This window comes from Capra hircus, chromosome 1 (genome assembly GCF_001704415.2).
Source record: "Capra hircus breed San Clemente chromosome 1, ASM170441v1, whole genome shotgun sequence".
NCBI classification, from domain to species: Eukaryota; Metazoa; Chordata; class Mammalia; order Artiodactyla; family Bovidae; genus Capra; species Capra hircus.
In genome coordinates, this window is record NC_030808.1 from 132,793,035 (window position 1) to 132,817,633 (window position 24,599).

The 24,599-nt window shown below is 39.6% G+C and overlaps 1 protein-coding gene across 5 annotated transcripts in view; it reads right to left on the reverse strand.

Annotated features, from left to right (window-relative positions):
- PPP2R3A (protein phosphatase 2 regulatory subunit B''alpha) overlaps positions 1–24,599 on the reverse strand; it is a 242,842-nt gene that overhangs the window by 117,910 nt on the left and 100,333 nt on the right. For all 5 annotated transcript variants that reach the window (XM_018050892.1, XM_018050870.1, XM_013966138.2 and 2 more), the window contains one exon: positions 15,279–15,381. In XM_018050892.1, the coding sequence (XP_017906381.1) occupies positions 15,279–15,381 (103 nt within the window). The remainder of the gene's footprint in view (positions 1–15,278; positions 15,382–24,599) is intronic.

Sequence of the window (24,599 nt, forward strand, 5' to 3'; positions counted from 1 at the left end):
CAAGAGGCAGGTCAGGTGGTCTGGTATTCCCATCTCTCTCAGAATTTTCCACAATTTATTGTGATCCACACAGTCAAAGGCTTTGGCAGAGTCAATAAAGCAGAAATAGATGTTTTTCTGGAGCTCTCTTGCTTTTTCCATGATCTAGCGGATGTTGGCATTTTGATCTCTGGCTCCTCTGCCTTTTCTAAAGCCAGCTTGAACGTCTGGAGGTTCACAGTTCACGTATTGCTGGAGCCTGGCTTGGAGAATTTTGAGCATTACTTGACTAGTGTGTGAGATGAGTGCAACTGTGTGGTAGTTTGAGCATTCTTTGGCATTGCCTTTCTTTGGGATTGGAATGAAAACTGACCTTTTCCAGTCCTGTGGCCACTGCTGAGTTTTCCAAACTTGCTGGCATATTGAGTGCAGCACTTTCACAGCATCATCTTTCAGGATTTGAAATAGCTGAACTGGAATTCCATCACCTCCACTAGCTTTGTTCGTAGTGATGCTTTCTAAGGCCCACTTGACTTCATATTCCAGGATGTCTGGCTCTAGGTGAGTGATCACACCATCATGATTATCTTGGTCTTGAAGATCTTTTTTGTACAGTTCTTCTGTGTACTCTTGCCACCTCTTCTTAATATCTTCTGCTTCTGTTAGGTCCATACCATTTCTGTCCTTTATCAAGCCCATCTTTGCATAAAAATGTTCCCTTGGTAGCTCTAATTTTCTTGAAGAGATCTCTAGTCTTTCCCATTCTGTTGTTTTCCTCTATTTCTTTGCTTTGATTACTGAGGAAGGCTTTCTTATCTCTTCTTGCTATTCTTTGGAACTCTGCATTCAGATGCTTATATCTTTCCTTTTCTCCTTTGCTTTTCACCTCTCTTCTTTTCACAGCTATTTGTAGGCCCCCCCAGACAGCCATTTTGGTTTTTTGCATTTCTTTTCCATGGGGATGGTCTTGATCCCTGTCTCCTGTACAGTCATGAACCTCCGTCTATAGTTCATCAGGCACTCTATCTATCAGATCTAGTCCCTTAAGTCTATTTCTCACTTCCACGGGATAATCATAAGGGATTTGATTTAGGTCATACCTGAATGGTCTAGTGGTTTCCCCTACTTTCTTAAATTTAAGTCTGTGAATTTGGCAATAAGGAATTCATGATCTGAGCCACAGTTAGCTCCTAGTCTTGTGTTTTTTTGACTGTATAGAGCTTCTCCATCTTTGGCTGCAAAGAATATAATCAATCTGATTTTGGTGTTGACCATCTGTTGATGTCCATGTGTAGAGTCTTCTCTTGTGTTGTTGGAAGAGGGTGTTTGCTATGACCAGTGCATTTTCTTGGCAAAACTCTATTAGTATTTGCCCTGCTTCGTTCCATATACCAAGGCCAAATGTGCCTGTTACTCCAGGTGTTTCTTGACTTCCTACTTTATCATTCCAGTCCCCTGTAATGAAAAGGACATCTTTTTTGGGTGTTAGTTCCAAAAGGTCTTGTAGGTCTTCATAAAACCATTCAACTTCAGCTTCTTCAGCATTATGGTTGGGGCATAGACTTGGATTACTGTGATACTGAATGGTTTGTCTTGGAAATGAACAGAGATCATTCTGTGGTTTTTGAGATTGCATGCAAGTACTGTATTTCAGACTCTTTTGTTGACCATGATGGCTACTCCATTTCTTTTAAGGAATTCCTGTCCACAGTAGTAGATTTAATGGTCATCTGAGTTAAATTCACCCATTCCAGTCCATTTTAGTTTGCTGATTCCTAGAATGTTGATGTTCACTCTTGCCATCTCGTTTGACCACTTTCAATTTGCCTTGATTCATGGACCTGACATTCCAGGTTCCTATGTAATATTGCTCTTTACAGCACTGGACCTTGCTTCTATCACCAGTCACATCCACAACTGAGTATTGTTTTTGCTTTGGCTCTACCCCTTCATTCTTTCTGGAGAATGGGTTACCTCGCAAAAATAACTCCCAGACTTTGGAGTTGGGTGTCAAGGCACACAAACTCTGGGGGCCTGCAGGAGAGCTGAGGGGTACTGCAGTGAGGGAATTCCTGAGGACCTCATCCTTACTCCCCAGCAGATAAAGCCTGGGACATTTGGTCATTAACAATGTAAGAAATAAATATTTTGATGATACTTGCTTTAGGGTTCCTTCTGCCCCCCTGTCTTCATAGCCCTTTTTGACTTAGTTCAGAGCCCTTGAAGTGTCTTCAAAATCCTCCACTCCCTACCCACTGGGAAATCTCTACTGAGGTCTGCTTTCTTCTTGGAGATCCATGAGGAGACAGGTCTGGGTATATAGGTGAGATCCTCCAACCAGTGTGTACATGGAAAAGAGGTGTCAAAGGGCTCAGCCCTGGGAGCTCCAACATTCAGAAATCAGAGGAATGTGGAGGGACTTTTCTGCTTTTGCCGAATTATTTCTTTCTTGAGTTCTTAGCCATAACATTTCTGGCTAAAGGGTGGGAACAATATGGCTGTAAATGAGTGTATGAGTCAATTTCTGGGCTATTTCACCATCATTGGATATTAACATTCAGCTTTTTGGGGAGTCCTTTTAGAATGTGTAAATTGTTATCTTCAGACAACTTTCATTTACATATCTCTGATTTCTAGTGAGAATTAACATTTTCCTGTCTGGGGCTTCCCTGGTGGCTAGTGGTAAAGAATCCGCCTGCAATACAGGAGACAACTACAATGTAGGAGACACAAGTTCAAGCCCTGGGTTGGGAAGATCCCCTGGAAAAGGAAATGGCAACCCACTCCATCATTCTTGCCTGGAAAATGCCATAGACAGAGGAGCCTGGCAGGCTACAGATCATGGGGTTGCAAAAGAGTCAGTAAGACTAAGCAACTAAACAACAACTATTTGTTTATTAACTGTATTTCCCTTATGGGGATGGTCCTGTCTTTTATCTCTGTATCTTTTAAAATATAGACATTTATTTTACAAATTTGTATCAGCTATTTTCTTCATCTTATTTTTTGTTGAAGTATAGTTGATCTAGTGTTATGTTAGTTTCAGAATTTTGGCAGATTATATTCCATTATAGATTATTACCAGAAAATGGCCATCATTCCTTGTGCTTTACAGTATATCCTTGTTTCTTATATTATATATATATATATATATATATATATATATATATATACTTTTTCAGATTCTTTTTGCATTGTAGGTTATTGTAAGATATTGAATACAGTTCCCTGTGCTATATTGTAGGTCCTTGTTGTGTATCTACTTTATATATAGTATGTGTATCTGTTAATCCAAAGCTCCTAATTTATCCCCCCCCTGCCTTGGTTCCCCTTCAGTAACCATAAATTTGTTTTCTATGTCTGTGAGTCTGTTTCTAAATAAGTTCGTTTGTATCATTTTTTAAGATTCTACATACAAGTGATAGCATATGATATCTATCTTTATCTAACCTACTTCATTTAGTATGATAATCTCTAGGTTCATCTATATCAATGCAAATGACCTTATTTCATTCCATTATATACATCTTCTTTATCCATTCCTCTGTCAGTGGACATTTAGGTTGCTTCCATGTATTGGCTACTGTAAACAGTCCTGCTATGAACACTGGGGTGCATGTATCTTTTCAAATTAAGAGTTTTTGCCTTTTCCAAATAGGTGCCCAACAGTGGGATTGCTGGCAGCTCTATTTTTAGTTTTCTGAGTAACCTTTATACTGTATTCCACACTGGCTGTACCAATCTACATTGCCACCACAGTGTAGGAGGGTTTCCTTTGCTCCACACCTTCTCCAGCATTTGTTATCTGTAGACTTTTTAGTAGCCATTTTGACTGGTGTGAGGTTATACCTCATTATAGTTTTGATTTGCATTTCTTCAAGAGCCTTCTTTTGATTAGTGTTAGTATGATATATATATTTTTTCATCACCTTTTACTTTTAACCTGTTTGCGTCTTTATGATTTGGGTCTTGGTTTTTTGTCTAATCTTTGGGTCTTGTTTGTTTTTGTCTAATATAATTTTAGGTCTTGGTATTTTTGTCTAACATTTGCCTTTGAGGGATATGCACACCACTTATAGGTGACTATTGGTATGGTTAGGTTTAAATCTCTTATCCCATCCAGCCTTTGTTCCTTTTTTTCCTTCCATTTCTGCCTCCATTTGGGTTAACTTAGTGTGCTTTATAATTCTTTTATTTCCTTTTTTGGCTTATTAGCTATAACTATAGCTATAGCTCTTGTTATTTCAGAGGTACATCAGAGGTTACAACATACATCTTTAACTTAGTATAATCTACTTGCAAGAAATGTTAAACAACCTCATGGATTATATTTGAACCATAACAATATACTTCCATTTCTCTTCACCTAATCTTTATGCTACTGTTGTTAAATTGTACTTAAACATATGTTAGAAATAACATAAGGCAGTGTTGATAGCTTCATTTAAAGAGTTAATTTTCTTCTAAAGAGATGTGAATAATAAAAAATCACATATATGTAGTTACTACTTCTGGAGCTCATTCCTTTGTGTAGATTTGTATTTCCATCTGGTATTATTTTCCTCCTTGCATAAACAACTTTTTTAAAAAAACAAAGAAATGAAACACATCTCTTGTAATGCATTTCTGCTGATGATGAATTCTTTGAGCTTTTTTACGTCCAAAAATAAAAATCTTTAGTCCACCTTCATTTTTGAAGGATATTTTCATTGGGTATAGTATTCAAGGTTGACTGTTCTTTTCTTTCAGTACTTTAGAGATGTTGCTCCTCTGTCTTCTGGTTTGGACTTTTCCAACATGAAATCCACTGTCATCTTTATCTTTGTTCAACTCTATGAAATGTGACTATTTTCTCTGGCTACTTTTCAAACTTTCTATTATTGTGATGTGCCACAGCTCAGTTGGTAAAGAATCCACCTGTAATGCAGGAGATCCCAGTTCAATTCCTGGGTTGGGAAGATCTGCTGGAGAACGGATAGGTTACCCATTCCAGTATTCTTGGGCTTCCCTTGTGGCTCAGGTGGTAAAGAATCTTGGGCAATGGCGGGAGGCCTGGGTTTGATCCTTGGGTTGGGAAGATCCCCTGGAGAAGGGAAAGGCTACCCAATCTAGTATTCTGGCCTGGAGAATTCCATGGACCATGGTCCATGGGGTAGCAAAGAGTTGGACACGACTGAGTGACTTTTACTTTCACTGGTATAATTTTGTGTTTCTTGAGCTTTGGGCTTATTGAACATCTTAGGTTTGTGGGTTTATAGTTTTTATCAAGTACAGAAAATTCTGGGCCATTATCTCTTCAAATAATTTTTGGTCCCAGTGCAATGTAATTTCAGCACTAACCATCCAGAGTTAGTGCAGATTTCAGAGGTTAAGGACACAGTCCTAAACAGGACTTGTCTTACTTCAGACACCAGCCATAACTCTGGGGTTCCCAGGCTACCCACACTTCTAACTAACTAGTTATAAATTTGGGGGTTTCCATTATCCTCTGAGGTTCAACAACTTTGCCAAATGACAGAACTGGGCAAACACTATACACAGAACCAAGGAAAGTACTATATTATGATTTCTATTCTATTATAAAGAATACAAATCAGGACAAGCCAAGTAAGAGATGCACAGGGCAAGGTCTGGGAAAGTCTGAAACATGGAGCTTTTGTGTCCCCAAGACAAGTCACCCTTTCAGCACATCACTGTGTATCATTACCTAGGGGAGCTCAATTGTGCTTCAGTGTCCAGAGTTTTTAACTGGGTTTCATTATATAGACATGACTAACTGAATCATTGGCCATATGGCTGGATTCAGTCTCCATGCTTCCTCCTTTTTTTGGAGATCAGGCTGATAATCTGATCTCAGGTTATCACCTGGCTGAAAGCTTCAACCTCTATTCATGTGGTTGCCCTTCTAGCATGGCAGGTTCTCATCCTAGAACTATACTGGGGCTCGTGATGAGTCACCTCATTAGTATAAATGCAGGTATGGTCCCAGGAGCCCACCATGAAGAACACAGATACTTATCATTCACGAAATTCCAAGGCTTTAGAAGCTCTGTCCCAGGAACCTTGGGCTAAGACTTGACAAATATTTTACAGCATCCTCTCTTCCATTTATGTTAGGTTGCTTGAAGCCAGGTCCCACAGCTCACTGATGCTCTTTTCATTTTCCTTTAATTCTTTTTTTATGTCTCTGTGTCTCATTTTGGGTAGTTTCTATTCTATGTCTTCAAGTTCACTGTTCATTTCATTTGCAATATTTAATCTGCTGTCAACCCAATCTGGTATATCTTTCACTCCACATACCTTAGTTTTCATCTCTATAAGTTCAATTTGGGTCTTTAAAAAGTGTTCAGTTTTGATGTTTATTTTAATATACTTATTAGCTAATTTTAAAATCTATGTCAGTTCTGAGTCAGTTTCAATTGATTGGTTTTTCTCCTAATCATCAATTGTATTCTTCTGTTTCCTGGCATGCCTGATGACCCCAGTCATTTTGAATTTTGTCTTTTTGAGGGTTGGATATTTTTATATTCTTATTCTAAGCTTCTGAATAGAATACATATTTTATGTTCCGGGATGCTATTGAGTCACTGAAAAACCTTTCATCCCTCTAGATTGTGCTTTCCTGATCTGTTAGACAGGACCCAGCGCTGTCTATTCTGGTGCTAATTATTCTCCCCTGCTACTGAGGCAGGCGGCTCAGAGGTCTGCCTGCAATGTGGGAGACCTGGGTTTGATCCCTGAGTCAGGAAGATCCCCTGGAGAAGGAAATGCAACCCACTCCGGTACTCTTGTCTGGAAAATCCCATGGACAGAGAAGCCTGGTAGGCTATGGTCCATGCGGTCGTAAAGAGTCGGACACGGCTGAGCGAGTTCACTTTCACTTTCACTACTGAGGCAAGAGGGATTACCTGATGACTCAGGGGTAAAGAATCCATCTGCCAATACCGGAGACACAGGTACGATCCCTGGGTTGGGAAGATATCCTGGAGAAGGAAATGGCAGCCCACTCTAGTATTCTTGCCTGGGAAGTCTCATGAACAGAGGAACCTGGTGGGGTACAGTCCATGGGGTTGCAAAATAGTCAGACTCAACTTAGTGACTAAATAACAACTGAGGCAAGACTCCTATGACTACTCAAAGTGCTAAGTCTTATGAAGTTTTCCAGTCTGGGTGGTAGGGTCAGATACTATTCTTGGCTCTGTGTGACCCACAGATATTGTCCCAATTTCAACTGCAAAGAGTCAGACGTGACTGAGCAACTTTCACTTCACTTCTTCACCTTTGGTTACTATCCTCATATATATCTGCTGGGTACTCATGGAGGAGTTCTGAAGATCTCTGGAGTTTTCTCTCTGTGGACTTCTTTCCTCTTTGGTGCTCTGCCTTGAGAATTCTAGCTACCTTTTCTTCCAAATTCTCAACTCTCCAAACTTAGGGAGTTTGCTGAACTCCGCTTAGGGTCCCCATCAATACACTGTGGCTTGGAAACTCTCTCAAGGAAATTATAAGGCTAACCTTGTTTGTTTTCTGTTTCTCAGGAATCACTCTTATCTTTTGTTGCCAGATGTCTGGCATCTTGAAAACCACTGTTTTGTATTTCTTGCCTGATGTTTTTTGTTGTTTCAAATGGCAAGGCAAATCCAGTCCCAGTTACTCCATTTTGGTAATAAATAGAAGATCTGTTGATTTTGTATGTTAATTTTACTTCCTATTATTTTACTGAATTCTTTTATTGTTTGAGTTTTATCACTGATTCTCTTGAATTTCCAGGTTTACTGTCATGCCATTTATGAATAGATACTTCTTCAACCATTCTCTTTTAAAAAAACTTTTAATTTTGTATTGAAGCAGGGCTTCAGCTCAGTTGGTAAAGAATCCACCTGCAATGCAGGAGACCTGGGATCAATCCCTGGGTTGGAAAGATCCTCTGGAGAAGGGAAAGGCTACCCACTCCAGTATCCTGGCCTGGAGAATTCCATGGACTATATAGTCTGTGTCCGCAAAGAGTTGGACACAACAGAGCAACTTTCACTTACTATAGCCAATGAACAATGTCTCCAGCCATTCTTATGCCTCTAATTGTTTTCTCGTGTATAAATATACTCAAGTACAATGTTGTACAGTACTGGAGACAGTGGCATCCTTGCCCTGTTTCTGATCTTAATAGAAAGGCCTTTAATATTTCCTTATTAAATAACACACTGGCTTTAGCATTAGGTATATACATTGTAACAATGTTAAGAAAGTATCTCAAACACCTACTTTCTTGAGCAGGTTTTTTTTTGGCTGTGCCATATGGCATGTGGGATCTTATTAACAGTTCCCTAACCAGGTATTGAACCTGTTGTGACCTCTGCAGGGGAAGCATTGAGCCTTAACTATTGGACTGCCAGGGAAGTCCCTTGAGCATTTTTATGAATGGTTGTTAAAATTTTGTCCAAAGTTATTTCAGCATCTGTTGAGACAATCATGATTTTTCTCTTAGATACAATATGTGATATTAATAAAGATCTTAATTTCGAACCAATTTTGACTTCCTGGAATAAATCCCACCAGGTTATGTGCATCTGCTTGGTAATATTTTGTTACTTTTTACCATTAATCATGAATTAGGTTCATTTGCAGTTTTCTTTTTTGTACTGTCTTTACTTGGTTTATGTATCAGTTTAATAGTTATTTCATTGAAGAGCTATGGAATTTTCCTTCCTTTTCAATTCTCTGGAATAATTTACTGAGCATTAGGACTCTCTGATCTTTGAGGGTTTTATAGAATTCCCCTGAAACTACCTGGGCCTGTTGCTTTTTGTGGGATAGTTCCTTAATAAAGATCTCTATTTCTTAAAATGGGGTGAATTTTGGTCAGATATAGTTTCCTAGGACAGAGGAGGCAATGGCACCCCACTCCAGTACTTTTGCCTGGAAAATCCCATGGATGGAGGAGCCTGGTAGGCTACAGTCCATGGGGTTGCTATGAGTCGGACATGACTGAGCGACTTCACTTTCACTTTTCACTTTCATGCACTGGAGAAGGAAGTGGCAACCCACTCCAGTGTTCTTGCCTGGAGAATCCCAGGGATGGGGGATCCTGGTGGGCTGCTGTCTATGGGGTTGCACAGAGTCGGACATGACTGAAACAACTTAGCAGCAGCATCAGTTTCCTAGGAAATTATCCATTCCAGCTAGGTTTTCAATTTTATTTCCAAATAAATATGAAGTCTGCAAAAACAGTCTTTTGTGATTTTTGAAAATTTCTGTTCCTCCTTGTCATTTCTTATTTTGTGTATTAGTGCTCTCTCCTTTTTCTTAATGAAATTAGCTAATTGTTGGTCTATTTTGTTAATGTTTTCCCCTTAGCAAGATTTCAATTTACTAAAAATGCTACTGTTTTTTGAATTCTCTGTCTCTTTAGGTTTTGATCATTACTGGAGGTGAGCAATGGGTATATGGAGGTTCATAGATCACTCTGCATTTGTAGGTGCTCAAAATTCTCCATAATAAAAATTAAAAAAATTACACATACATATGGTATAAAATCAAGGAGTATATAAAAACTTATGATGGAAAGAATCATTCTGCCAACCTACCCAATCCATGGACCTTTAGCCCTACTTCTTTTGAATCACTTATGTTTTTATTTCTTTTGCTGTTTACCTCTATAATTAAACATAAATTTATAATAAACATAAATTATTTAAGTATAACGAAATACTATGTTACAATTACTTTTCTTTACAGCTTTATCAACTTTCAGTTCAGTTCAGTCGCTCAGTCGTGTCTGACTCTTTGCGACCCCATGAATCGCAGCACGCCAGGTATCCCTGTCCATCACCATCTCCCGAAGTTCACTCAGACTCACGTCCATCGAGTCCGCGATGCCATCCAGCCGTCTCATCCTCGGTCGTCCCCTTCTCCTCCTGCCCCCAATCCCTCCCAGCATCAGTCTTTTCCAATGAATCAACTCTTTGCATGAGGTGTTCAAAGTACTGGAGCTTCAGCTTTAGTATCATTCCTTCCAAAGAAATCCCAGGGCTGATCTCCTTCAGAATGGACTGGTTGGATCTCTTTGCAGTCCAAGGGACTCTCAAGAGTCTTCTCCAACAGTACAGTTCAAAAGCATCAATTCTTCGGCGCTCAGCCTTCTTCACAGTCCAACTCTCACATCCATACATGACCACAGGAAAAACCATAGCCTTGACTAGACGGACCTTAGTCGGCAAAGTAATGTCTCTGCTTTTGAATATACTATCTAGGTTGGTCATAACTTTTCTCCCAAGGAGTAAGCGTCTTTTAATTTCATGGCTGCAGTCACCATCTGCAGTGATTTTGGAGATCTCCAAAAATATGAAGTCTGACACTGTTTCCACTGTTTCCCCATCTATTTCCCATGAAGTGATGGGACCGGATGCCATGATCTTTGTTTTCTGAATGTTGAGCTTTAAGCCAACTTTTTCCGCTCTCCTCTTTCACTTTCATCAAGAGGCTTTTTAGCTCCTCTTCAGTTTCTGCCATAAGGGTGGTATCATCTGCATATCTGAAGTTATTGATATTTCTCCCAGCAATCTTGATTCCAGCTTGTGTTTCTTCCAGTCCAGCGTTTCTCATGATGTACTCTGCATAACAATATTTATGATTCTTTGCTAGGGAAGATGAGGATTTAGCTCATTTATACTGGCCCACTTTACTCCCGTTTACCCAGTATTTGTGGTTATGAATGATTTTTAGTTTTTATATTGGTTATATCTATAAATGAGAAATAATCTATTTATACATTTAATCTTCACCCCATTTCATCTTAGTGCCTTAAGTTCTATTTACAGTATGATGACAATAGCACTTCTAACTTTATTTTCTCTTTTTCTCTTTCAAATTTTGGCAATATTTTGCTTCTACATTGTTCAGGTTGCTTAAATACTGTTCTGCAACCATAACAAAATTTTCTTCAGTTTATTCATAGGATGACTTTAGATGCTATACATTAAAATATTTTATAACATTTTGACTCTACATACTGTTGAATGCCAGTTAAGCAGCATACCAGGAATGCATATCATTTCTTACTGGTCCAATATCATGTCCCTTGGGCATTCAAAGGAGACTATTCTGGGTACTGAAGTTAAATGAACTTCCGTTTCTTCTTCTTTTAAGGTGAGGCATCCTAAAGGAAATCAGTCCTGAATATTCATTGGAAGGATGGATGCTGAAGCTGAAACTCCAATACTTTAGCTACCTCATGTGAAGAACTGATTCATTGGAAAAGACCCTGATGCTGGGAAAGATTGAAGGTGGGAGGAGAAGGGGACAACAGAGGATGAGATGGTTGGATGGCATCACTGATTCAATGGATATGAGTTTGAATAACTCTGGGAGTTGGTGATGGACAGGGAGGCCTGGTGTGCTGTAGTCCATGGGGTCGCAAAGAGGCAGACACAACTGAGCGACTAAACTGAACTGCAGATGAGGCTTTACTGGGGTCCTTTGAACTTCCTTTTCTTACTTCCCACCAGTTGTTCATAATCCTGTCATATTTTAGTTTGCATCATGTTTATACATGACTTCAGAGTTTTTTCATTTTTCTTAGAATTTCTAATTGCCTTTCTTCAGCTTAGAGTTTCTAATTGCCTTTCTTCAGCATTATGACACATAATGCTGCATCTTCATCATACTCTCCAGTTCCCCTGTTCTTAAATATAAAAACTATTGCATGGACTCACTCCTCCCCTCCTAGCTCCTTCCCAGAGAAATCCCCTGTCTTCTCTATTCTGCAGTGGCTGCTCTTCAGTTGCCAACCTGGGACTTTATTTCACTGATTCTCTGAAGTGAATCCATTGTTTCCTGGATCTCATGCATTTCTTCTTCTTGGTTTATTCAATTTGCTATAGTATATACTCAAGTAACTCTCCAAGAAAACAGGAGATAAACTTTCTGAGTTTTTAAATGTCTTTATTCTAAACTCATATCTGATCTACAGCTTGGTAGGATATAGAAATCTGAGTTCAAATCCATTTCCCCAGGGCTGCCAATGAGAATGTAATACCATCCCAATTCTTATTCCTATTATGGTGACCTGGTTTTTCTCTCTGGAGGATTTTGGTGGCTTTCTAAAATTTGAAGAGGACTTGTTTATGTATGTCTTAATTCATTGTGTTTGCCACTCAGAGGCTCCCTTCAACCAAAAGACTTATATTCTGAATATTCTTGGTTCTGTGGGCAGTGACTGGAGGGAACATGAGAGCTGGGTTGGAGGGCCATATTCTGTTTTTGATCATGTGATGGCCACACAGGCACGATGTGTTTCCCCAAGAAAGTAAACAGGAATCTGAAGGAGTCCCACTGGGTTTCTGCTCTTTGGACCCATCCTATCACTCCTGTCTTTTCAATTCTCTCCATCTTGTATTATTTATTTGATGATTCTATATTACTTCTTTGACGATTTCCTTCTTTCCATTTCCCCCCTTCTTTCTCCCCTAGATTCCAGTTAGTGAGATGTTGAAATTCTTGAATTGGTCCTTTATGTCGTCACCTCTCTCTCTCTCTCTCTAACATGCGTGCATTCGCGTGCCCCAGAGACATCCTTAACTTTAGTTGCCAGGCCTTATGCTGAAATTTAAAAATTTGGCACTTACATGTTAAAATTCACACAGCTCTTTCTTGTGTCAGCATCTATTCTTGTCTTATATAATCTCTCGGAATATGGTAATTTTTTTTTTAAAAAAGACTTTTTAAGAACAGTTTTAGCCTTACAGAAAAGTTGAGAAGATGTGTCAAGTTCCCATGTATCTGCACCCAGGTCTCTAATTATTAATATCTTACATTAGCATTTGTTATAATTAATAACCCAATATTGATACATTATTATTAGTATTATTCAAGGCTATACTTAATTCATGTTTCCTTAGTTGCTACCTAATGTCTTTTCTTCTGTTCCAGCATCTCATATTACATTTAGTTGTTGTGCCTCCTTAGGCTCCTTTTAGCTTAGACAGTTTTTTGGACTTCCCTTGTTTCTGACGACCTTGATAATTTTGACAAGTACTGGCCAGACACTATCTAGGATATTCCTGTACTAAAATTTGTCTTAGCCTGCTCCAAGTGCAGTCCGGCTGCACTTTATATTTGGGAACCAGGTAAGCAGTCAAATGGTCAACTGCTCTGTACCCCAGCCTTCAGTGATTCCCCATTCCTAGTACTTCACATCAGCTCTGCCAACTCTGAGTTCATAGCCTCCCTGGGAGATCCTAATGAGCAGAGTGGAATAGAGTAGCTCACTTCTCCACTGCAGCTCACTTCTCCCACAGCCCCTTGCTCTGGGCTGTGGTCTCGTTTGCTTGCTTCCACTTTCTATCTTCAAGAAATACTAAATCTCCTGTACACTGATTTTTTTCCTCCTCTGTTCCTCTCTGACATTCCACTCACTTTCATTGGTTTATTCCTTTTAACATATCAATATTTATCTTCAGAGGAGTTTGGAAAAGAATGAGAGGGGTAGCAGTCTGTCCTCTTTTATGAGCAGACTCCACATATCCACTTTTCATATAAAAACTCTTATATTTAAGGGAAGGAAGTAAAAATGTCCACTAATTTTGTTGTTTGTTCATAATTCTCTTGGCATAGCTTAGTTTATATTCCTGTCAAAGCTTTTATTAAAGCTTCTGATAAAACTCAGTCAGGGTAGTCCCCACAGGAAAAAGACTTCTCCCATATGAATCTTTCATGAAGCAACTAAGTGAAGAGTTGTGGGTAAGGGAACAAACAAGGGAATGGGAGGTGCCAGGGATGAGCAGCAGAAAGATACTGTTACAATCCCTAGGGCCAAGGGACCAGAGAGGAACAGACCAACAGGAGCCCAGGAAGCACCACAGCTGTGGAGAAGGGGCCTTGCAGCATTAGCTGAATTATAGAGAAACATACAATTAGTATGCTGCAGCAAACAGCTGGGAAGACACGCTAACTTCTTCTCTGCCCTCCCACCTCCTGGCAGTGTGATCCACTGGCCAGACCAACCTGAAGCTAATCAGCAAATGGAGTAAAAAAGATGCAGTTTATAGGAGACAGAGTAGGGCTGGGAATGGATGAGTGGGTGAGGGGGAGAGGTGGCTGAAGAATTTACAGAAAACATAAATAGCAATACATAACATTGGGTTTTATACATGACGGTCTTGATTAAATGTGAAAAACTTAACAATCTTCATTCCCATGAATACTTTTTAAAGGGGAACAAAAGCATATCACAGAAGAGTTTAAGAATAATCAAAGCTATCATGCAGATTAAAATAAGCTCAAAACCCCTGCACATAAAATAAGTTACATCCAAACTTCATTTTCTGAACATGTAAAACTGTTCCAACAATTAGAATCGTCATACAGCATTAGAAGTTAGGGTAGTGGTTCCCCTATGGTGGCAGGGACTGGCAGGGAGCATGAAGAGTTTGGGGGTGCTGGTAATGTTTGGTTTCTTCATCTGCATGCTAGTTACACAGAAGTGCTCACATTGTGAAAATTAATTGATGCATCATGATTAGTGTGTTTTCATGTGTGTATATGTTGCAATTCAAAAATCTAAAAGAAAAAAAAAAAAGATGGTAGCCACAAATACAACTTAAAAAAACCTAAAGTATGTCCATGTATCTTTCTGCCCTTTTTTAGGCATCCTCAGTAACAGTCAACAAGGATTTACTAGAACAACTCAAAAAATGATGTTCATTCAACAGAAATGAAAGGCAGACCTCAGCTTCAAGGAATTTGTGAACTACTTAGGAAAATGTAATATTTAGATATGGAATACATTAACAAGCAATGTATCAAGCTATGAAGAATGCTGTAATAAAAACAGATTCAATATTGGCATGCAACTGATTCTCATCAGAAGGCCTGGATATAAATATTCCCCCACTGGGCTCTTTCTGTTAGAGATCTCTTTCTCTTTAACCTTAATGAAGGTCAACTTGATTAGCTAGGCCAAATGCCTGATTTCAGGAGGTGCTTCTGTGATTGCTGTGGGTGGGCACAGGGGGAGCCTAAGTAAGGCCTCTCTCTTCTGCTTCAGTGGGAGTAGCCCTGTTTCATCTGGGCTATAATATATATATGATTATCTGTTTTATACTATCTGTTTATGCTATTATCTGTATCAATTTTTACTTAACAAAAGGATTTTGCTGCTAAAATAATCTTGGAAACCACTCGTCTAGAAATCTAATCTCTAAATTAGTATATCTCAATTGACATATCTTACAGTTGAAAAAATTTTAAAAGCTTCTGAAACTCTAAAAATAAAACCCATTTTAAAAGGAAATGAAAATTACCTGAAGTAAAGGAATAAAATCATCCTGTTCTAGAGAGCTGCAGCTGGGCTTTGCAAGAAGACAGATAAACTTAGAGGCATCATCATGATGGTTACTCAGCAACCTAGAAAAGAAATGACTGCTTAGGAAGATTGGCTACTGTGAACAGTGACCACAACATCAATAGTTGGGAATTTCAGTCTGGTCTGAAGGCCATTTAGGTCAAGAATCAAGTGCTTTCTTTCAAAATGATTAAAAAAAGGAAAAAATTCCACGCTGCTGATTTTGTTCAAGGGCCTTCTTAATAAAAGCTCAACAAGATGGTATATTATTTCTGTAGCATGCTTCTGAGACCACCAAGTCAACTGAACTAATGCAGGTAAAAATACACGTGAAGAAGGTCCATTCAGGTTAGCTCAGGGTATCTTGGAACCAGAACTCCAGAGCTGCCTACAAGGAGGGAACACATCTGATGGACTACCACATACCACGTAAGACATGAACTTCTGTTTGTCCAGGTTTGCAGACACTCAGGACCAACCTGACGGGGCTTTTGAAATGAGACTTTGAAGGACCAGGCTTAAGAAAAACTGAAGCCCCTATTAAATCTTAAAGCTCTAAGAATTCCTCATCTCCAGCTAATTGCTGGACATTTCCATTTGGATGCTATACTCACATAGCAAAGTCAAAATAGTGAAAACCAAATTTAGAATCTTCTTCTCAAAGTCAGTTCTTTTCATGGATGTCTATTTTTGTTAATGGTGGTACCACTCCAAGTTATTTGGGCTTGAAAATTTGAAGTCATTTCAAACTTATTTCTCTTCCTTATTCTCCACATCCAGTTAGTCTCCAAACTTTCTTGCTTTTCTTCCTTAATCATTTATTGAATGCTAATTGTGTGCCAGATACTGTGTCTGGCCTTGTGTATATTTGGAATACAAAGAAAATAAGACATGGTTTTGTGCCCTGTAAGGAGCTTACAGTCTAGTGAGAGAGATACACCAATAAGATCATACTCCTGGATAATATTATTAGAGAAATAATAAATTCAGGGTGTCATGGAAGGACACAGGATGGCCAGTGAAATTCCCTGAAGAGTTGTGAAATGGAAAAGGGGCTGCTGTGGATCAAGAGGGCTGCATGTACAAATGCCTGGTATGAGATTGCACAGATTATTTGGGCAACTGCAAGCACTGGAGGTGGGAAGGGAAGGGGACATGAGCATTAGGATCAGATCCTGGAGACCCTTTCACATTCAGGTCCAGGTCAAGTCCAGGTCAAGAAGCCTGGACTTCCGCCTACTCACAGAAAAAATTTAACTTGGACAGGGAACATGATCAGATGTGTTTTTCATAAATACCAGGCAGAAGTTTGTCTAAGGGCTTGAGCAATAATACTGGCAGCGTGAGAGCTGAAAATGAAAGGACATGATAGTTGATTCGTGTGGAGGGATAAAAGTGGGGAAAGTCCATGATGAATTCCAGGTTTCTAGCGTGGACCACTAGGTGCTTGGAATATAGGATGGGAACATATTTTAAACAACCATTTCTTCCTTCCTATTTCCAGTTTACCATTAAGTCCAGGGTCTTTTTATTTCATGCTGAGACTTTCAGAAGGGAAGAAGGTCAAAACAGGTTTCAGTGTCCATTCAACCTCACATCACAGATAATTCATCATTCTAAAACATTCTTTGATTATATAATTCCCTTTTCCAAAAATGTTCAACAGTTTTCTACCACTTATATGAGGAAATCTAGATATCTAAGGTTGGCATTTAAGGCCCTCTTTAATTAGGCTAGAGCCAGTATGCCTATCTTACCACTTTGCTAAACTGAAACGTCCACTCTGGGCAGCAGGCCTGAGCCATTCTGCTCTGAGTGTCCTGTGTGCATTCTTGCCTTAGTGCCGTTTCTCATGCTGTTTCTCTCTCCTAGAAAACCACCTCTCCCAACTTTGCTATCTGAATACAGGTTATTCTTTAAGGTCCAGCTAATAACTCACCTTTTTCAAAAAGCTTTCTCTGATAACTAAATCCCTTACTGATCTTTGTGTTATATTTAGTTTATGTATATTACATATGCCATTGTACCATGAATTGCCTTTTATCTCTCCGGCACCTAAAGGGCAGGCAAAGTTATAGCTCTTTTTTTTTTTCCTTTAGCACCAGAAACAGTGACTTTCATACTAAAGATTCTTAAAAAATGTTTGTGATCTGACCAACAGATATCCACTTAACGGATTCCATTTGTGATTATTAAAGTCATAGAACACTCTTTAAAGTTATTTTCCTTATCATTCTTCAGCATTCTTCTTCTTAAGGCTCCCAAAGCTAAATAAATACATGTTTCAGAAAGAGATTAGTGAAACAGGTGCTGATGGGAACCATCTCTTATGATTCGAACATGAGTGGGATGATCACAACCAAAAGGCAGTGAGGTCTTTGGAAAATAGTGTTTTCATGAAGAAAGGATAGCAGCACTATGTACAAATTGCACAGATATACCAGATGAGAGAGATTCTGAGAGGGTGAAGTTAAGTCAAGCATGGCCTTTTGGTATTAGAAGCATGCAACAGAAAGAAAAGATGAATTATGATGTTCAGCCAATGCTAGAGGCTGGTGAACTTCATTTGCCAGCAGAAAAAGAGATAATAAAAGTCACGAAAACTGGAGAAGGAAGGTAAACATAGCTATTCTAAACTATCTTCCAGAGCTCTTAAGACGAAATGATGTTAATGAACAAATGACACTTTGACATAAAAGGTAACAGGAAGTAAAGCATATAAAAGTTGGAGCAATATTACCGACTCTGAGAGGAGTTCTGTCACAAAGTTGGTAATCTAGGAACTCAAAACGAAATGCTGTGGAGCAATCTCTTTCCCCTAAAAATGTCTTGACTGTAGCAGAAACAGTTGTCAAAGAATAGAGAGGAAATGGGCAGCAGAACAGGGAAGGGAGAGGGATCAGAGGCAGGGAACAAAAGCCTGGTAAGGAGTTCATGTTCGAAACACTCAGAAGAGGGCTCAGAAACCTCCACCCTATGAGCACTGGGACAGGAGGAAAATTATTAACTGCTATGCTGCGGCTTTTGTATTTGACTTTCCCCACAAGATTATATAGAGCCTATTACTGGGGTAAGTCAGCATGTGTATGTATATGCCAATATGTTTTAATCCTGTTATGTTTTTCGTACTTGAAAGTCTTAATATGCTAAAGTTGGATCCAGGTCACTAAGCAAAGGGTACAATTTGTAAAAAATTATAAAAATAAACACATGTCTTCTTCAAGGTAAGTGTGGTAATTCAAACCATCATACTTAGTTGCTTAGTCTCCCAAAATAGCCCTAAGGCTATGGTTTTTCCAGTAGTCATGTATGGATGTTAGAGTTGGACTGTGAAGAAGGCTGAGTGCTGAAGAATTGATGCTTTTGAACTGTGGTGTTGGAGAAGACTCTTGAGAGTCCCTTGGACTGCAAGGAGATCCAACCAGTCCATTCTGAAGATTAGCCCTGGGTGTTCTTTGGAAGGAATGATGCTGAAGCTGAAACTCCAGTACTTTGGCCACCTCACACGAAGAGTTGACTCATTGGAAAAGACTCTGATGCTGGGAGGGATTGGGGGCAGAGAAGAAGGGGACGACAGAGAATGAAACGGGTGGATGGCATCACTGACTCGATGGACGTGAATTTGAGTGAACTCCGGGAGTTGGTGATGGACAGGGAGGCCTGGCGTGCTGCGATTCATGGGGTGGCAAAGAGTCGGACACGATTGAGCCACTGAACTGGACTGAAAGCGTCCTCATTTTTAAAAGGCATTTTGAGCGCGCAAGAGAGAAGCTGCCACTAGAGGGCGCTCCAGTCATTATAGTATCTGGCCAGAAAATAGAAAAAAAGACCTTACACTCATCTATTCATAGGATTTTTTTTTTAATGAAAAAAAGACAGGGACAGTTGCTCATGCTATATATTTCATAAGCAGTTTCCTGCAGTAATGGAAAATGAGGACTTGTGCTTCATGTCCTTTTTCCCCCCTTTGACTTTGTAGAAACCTCTTTTCCTTGGAGATAAAATGAAAATGATTCATCTCAATAAAGAAATACAGCTGTTGTGGATGCTGCTGCTCTATCCACCAACATAAATGTCCACTCTCTCAGTGACACAGAATCTTAAGACACCTGGCTGTTACTATCCTTAACATTATAAAGTTAATTGTAGGTAAACAAGCTGATTACTAGTTTTCTTCTGCCACAGTCAGCTTCAGGCTCACAAACACAGTGTCCTCACATAGTGACAATAACTTAGAATGCAAAGTGAAAATAACTTAGAATGTAAGCTCTTCTCTCTGGCTCTAATCATTTATAGAATGAACTACTTCCTTTTATTTATTTATTTTTGAATCTCCCAGGTTGTTCAAACTTTTATCTGAAACAATTACAACTCACTCTTGCTGTTTTCCCAGATTGTTAGAGGGGTTTTGCCAACAATGCTGAATTCAGGGGCTGAAGATACCCTGACAAGAGCTGTGTAACATCCCTATTCTTTCTACCCTTTGTTCACACTCCACCTGAGGCATTTTTTAGGGCCTAGCACCTACCCAGGGGAGAGAAGGTAGCTGAAAGCCAGAACATCTACACATTTCAAGTTCTTCAATTCTGCTACTGTTATATGCTTATTTAAAATGACAACAATAGTAACTAATAACAGACAAGCAGACCACCCTGCTGAAGTCTTGGCTTTCCTGGTGGGGAAAGGAGAGGGAATCCTAGGCCTTTGGCTCTATTTTCTTCCCTCTGGTTCTAGGTGCCACAATAGCCCAAACGGCAAATACCACTTTTTTTAACTGGCTTACTCCTGCCTAATTAGTGCTTTTTTGCTAATTCTGGACTCCAAGAAATTATTCTACTTTTATTATTGCTTAACCATACACTGGAAAAGCCCCATTTTCTAGACTTCTATCCAGCTGTGTCCTATTTGAGTAGGAGAGAAGAAATGGTGGCCACGGCCCTGACTTCTGGAGGGTCATCCCACTCGTGTGTAAGGAGTGATTCTCCCATGGCCACTGCAGCCCTTGGGATCTGAACAACTTAGAACTACTCCCTGTAACAAAATGATCAAAATTCACCTGGAAAACATGAAGCACTTACAACTTTTGGCTTTGGTGTGAACTGACAGTCTTATTTCTCCTGATCACTTTGTTGTTGTGCAGTCACTTAGTTGTATCCGACTCTTTGCGGCTCCATGGACTGCAACATGCCAGGTTTCCTTGTCCTTCACCATCTCCCAGAGCTTGCTCAAACTCATGTCCATCGAGTTAGTGATGCCATCCAACCATCTCATCCTCTGTCGTCCCCTTCTCCTCCTGCCTTCAGTCTTTCCCAGCATCAGGGTCTTTTCCAGTGAGTAGGTTCTTTGCAGGAGGTGGCCAAAGTATTGGAGTTTCAGCTTCATCATCAGTCCTTCCAATGAATATTCAGGATTGATTTCCTTTAGGACTGACTGGTTTGATCTCCTTGCAGTTCAAGGGACTCTCAAGAGTCTTTTCCAACACCACCGTTCAAAAGCATCAATTCTTTGGCACTCAGCTTTCTTTATGGTCCAACTCTCACATCCATACAACTATTGCAAACATCACAGCTTTGACTAGATGGACCTATGTTGGCAAAGTAATGTCTCTGCTTTTTAATATGTTCTCTAGGTTGTCATAGCTTTTCTTCCAAGCAGCAAGCATCTTTTAATTTTATGGCTGTAGTCACCATCTGCAGTGATTTTGGAGCCCAAGAAAATAGTCTGTCACTGTTTCCATTGTTTCTCCATCTATATGCCATAAAGTGATGGGACTGGATGCCATGATTTTTCTTTTTTGAAGTTCAGTTTTAAGCTAGCTTTTCCACTCTCCTCTTTCACTTTCATCAAGAGGATCTTGAGTTCCTCTTCACTTTTTGTTATAAGGGTGATGTCATCTGCATATCTGAGCTATTGATGTTTCTCCCACATCTTTTTTAAAAAATTTATTTATTTTAATTGGAGGTTAATTACTTTACAATATTGTATTGGTTTTGCCATACATCATCATGAATCTGCCACGGATATACACCTGTTCCCCATCCTGAACCCCCCTTCTTCCTCCCTCCCCGTACCATCCCTCTGGGTTGTCCCAGTGCACCAGCCCCAAGCCTCCTGTATCATACATCGAACCTGGACTGGCGATTCGTTTCATAAATGATATTATACATGTTTCAATGCCATTCTCCCAAATCAACACACTCTCTCCCTCTCCCACAGAGCCCAAAAGACTGTTCTATACATCTGTGTCTCTTTTGCTGTCTCACATACAAGGTTATTGTTACCATCTTTCTAAATTCCATAAATATGTGTTAGTATACTGTATTGGTGTTTTTCTTTCTGGCTTACTTCACTCTGTATAATAGGCTCCAGTTTCATCCACCTCATTTGAACTGATTCAAATATATTATTTTTAATGGCTGAGTAATACTCCATTGTGTATATGTACCACCTCATTGTGGTTTTGATTTGCATTTCTCTGATAATGAGTGATGTTGAGCATCTTTTCATGTGTTTGTTAGCCATCTGTATGTCTTCTTTGGAGAAATGTCTGTTTAGTTTCTTTGGCCCATTTTTTGATTGGAACATTTATTTTTCTGGAATTGAGCTGCAGGAGTTAGTTGCTTGTATATTTTTGAGATTAGTCCTTTGTCAGTTGCTTCATGGTGAAAGAAATCAAAGAGGACACTGATAGATGGAGAAATATACCATGTTCATGGATTGGAAGAATCAATATAGTGAAAATGAGTATACTACCCAAAGCAATCTATAGATTCAATGCAATCCCTATCAAGCTACCAACAGTATTTTTCACAGAGCTAGAACAAATAATTTCATAATTTGTATGGAATGCAAAAAAACTCAAATAGCCAAAGCAATCTTGAGAAAGAAGAATGGAACTGAAGGAATCAACCTGCCTGACTTCAGGCTCTACTATAAAGCCACAGTCATCAAGAGAGTATGGTACTGGCACAAAGACAGAAATATAGACCAATGGAACAAAATAGAAAGCCCAGAGATAAATCCATGCACCTGTGGACACCTTATCTTTGACAAAGGAGGCAAGAATATACAATGGAGAAAAGACAATCTCTTTAACAAGTTGTGCTGGGAAAACTGGTCAACCACTTGTAAAAGAATGAAACTAGAACACTTTCTAACACCATACACAAAAATAAACTCAAAATGGATTAAAGATCTAAATGTAAGACCAGAAACTAAAACTCCTAGAGGAGAACATAGGCAAAACACTCTCTGACATAAATCACAGCAGGATCCTCTATGACCCATCTCCAAGAATACTGGAAATAAAAGCAAAAATAAACAAATGGGACCTAATGAAAATTAAAAGCTTCTGCACAACAAAGGAAACTATAAGCAAAGTAAAAAGACAGTCTCCCAAATCTTAATTTAAGCTTGTGCTTCATCCAACCCGGCATTTCCCATGATGTACTCTGCATAGAAGTTAAATAAGCAGGGTGACAATATACAGCCTTAACATACTCCTTTCCCAGTTTGGAACCAGTCTGTTGTTCCATGTCAAGTTCTAACTGCTGCTTCTTGACCTGCATACAGATTTCTCAACAGGCAGGTAAGGTGGTCTGGTATTCCTACCTCTTTAAGAATTTTTCCACAGTTGGTTGTGATCCACACAGTCAAAGGCTTTAGTATAGTCAATGAAGCAGATGTTTTTCTGGAATTCTCTAGCTTTTTCTATAATCCAACAGATGTTGGCAATTTGATCTCCAGTTCCTGTCTTTTCTAAATCCAGCTTGAACATCTGGAAGTTCACAGTTCACATACTGTTGAAGCCTGGCTTGGAGAATTTTGAGCATCACTTTGCTAGCGTGTGAAATGAGTCCAATTGTGTGGTAGTTTGAACATTCTTTGGCATTACCGTTCTTTGAGATTGGAATGAAAACTGACCTTTTCCAGTCCTGTGGCCACTGCTGAGTTTTCCAAATTTGCTGGCATACTAAGTGCATCACTTTAACATCATCATCTTTTAGGATTTGAAATAGCTCAGCTGGAATTTTAACACCTCCACTAGTTTTGTTTGTAGTGATGCTTCCTAAGGCCCACTTGACCTCACACTCCAGTATGTTTGGCTCTAGGTGAGTGATCACACCATCGTGGTTATCTGGGTCATGAAGATCTTTTCTGTATAGTTCTTCTTCTGCTGCTGCTGCTAAGTCGCTTCAGTAGTGTCCAACTCTGTGCGACCCCACAGACAGCAGCCCACCAGGCTCCCCCATCCCTGGGATTCTCCAGGCAAGAACACTGGAGTGGGTTGCCATTTCCTTCTCCAATGCATGAAAGTTGAAAGTGAAAGTGAAGTCACTCAGTCATTTCTGACTCTTAGCGACCCCACGGACTGCAGCCTACCAGGCTCCTCCGTCCATGGGATTTTCCAGGCAAGAGTACTGGAGTGGGGTGCCACTGCCTTCTCCGAGTTCTTCTGCTACCTCTTCTTAATATCTTCTGCTTCTATTAGGTCTATACTGTTTTTGTCCTTTATTGTGCCCATCCTTGCATGAAATGTTCCCTGGTATCTCTAATTTTCTTGAAGAGATCTCTGCTGCTGCTGCTGCTGCTGCTAAGTCGCTTCAGTTGTGTCCGACTCTGTGCGACCCCATAGATGGCAGCCTATGAGGCTCAGCCTATGAGGCTCTCCTGTCCCTGGGACTCTCCAGGCAACAACATTGGAGTGGGTTGCCATTTCCTTCTCCAATGCAGAAAAGTGAAAAGTGAAAGTGAAGTCGCTCAGTCGTGTCCAACTCCTAGTGACCCCATGGACTGCACCCCACCAGGCTCCTCTATCCATGAGATTTTCCCTTCTTTCACTGTAGTTCTATTGAAATGCAAGAAGAACTTGGTGAACTTAACTTGTGGCTAGATTTTTAAAAATAAGAATATAGTTATTAATCACCTATGATGTTCTCAAGCATTATACTAGTAAGGGCTTTGAGGTGGCAGGAAAGGATTAGAAGAATCTGTAAGCTGAGTTTTGCTGCTATTATATGCTGATTTTAAATAACAATGATGATAGTGATGGCAGATGAACAGCATTTCCCAGTAGTTCATCAAGAAGGGCATCCAGCCCAGAAAGTGAGAACAACATACTTAGAGAAGGCTGATCAGTTAAAAGAGGTAGAAGGGGCAAGCTATAACATTCTTTTAAATTGTGCATAAATATATCAAGAAATAATTTCTAAAGAAAGAAGTGAGAAAAAATAAAAGCGAGAAGAAAGTTGGATTTAAATTCAAGAGAGCTTGTCAGGAT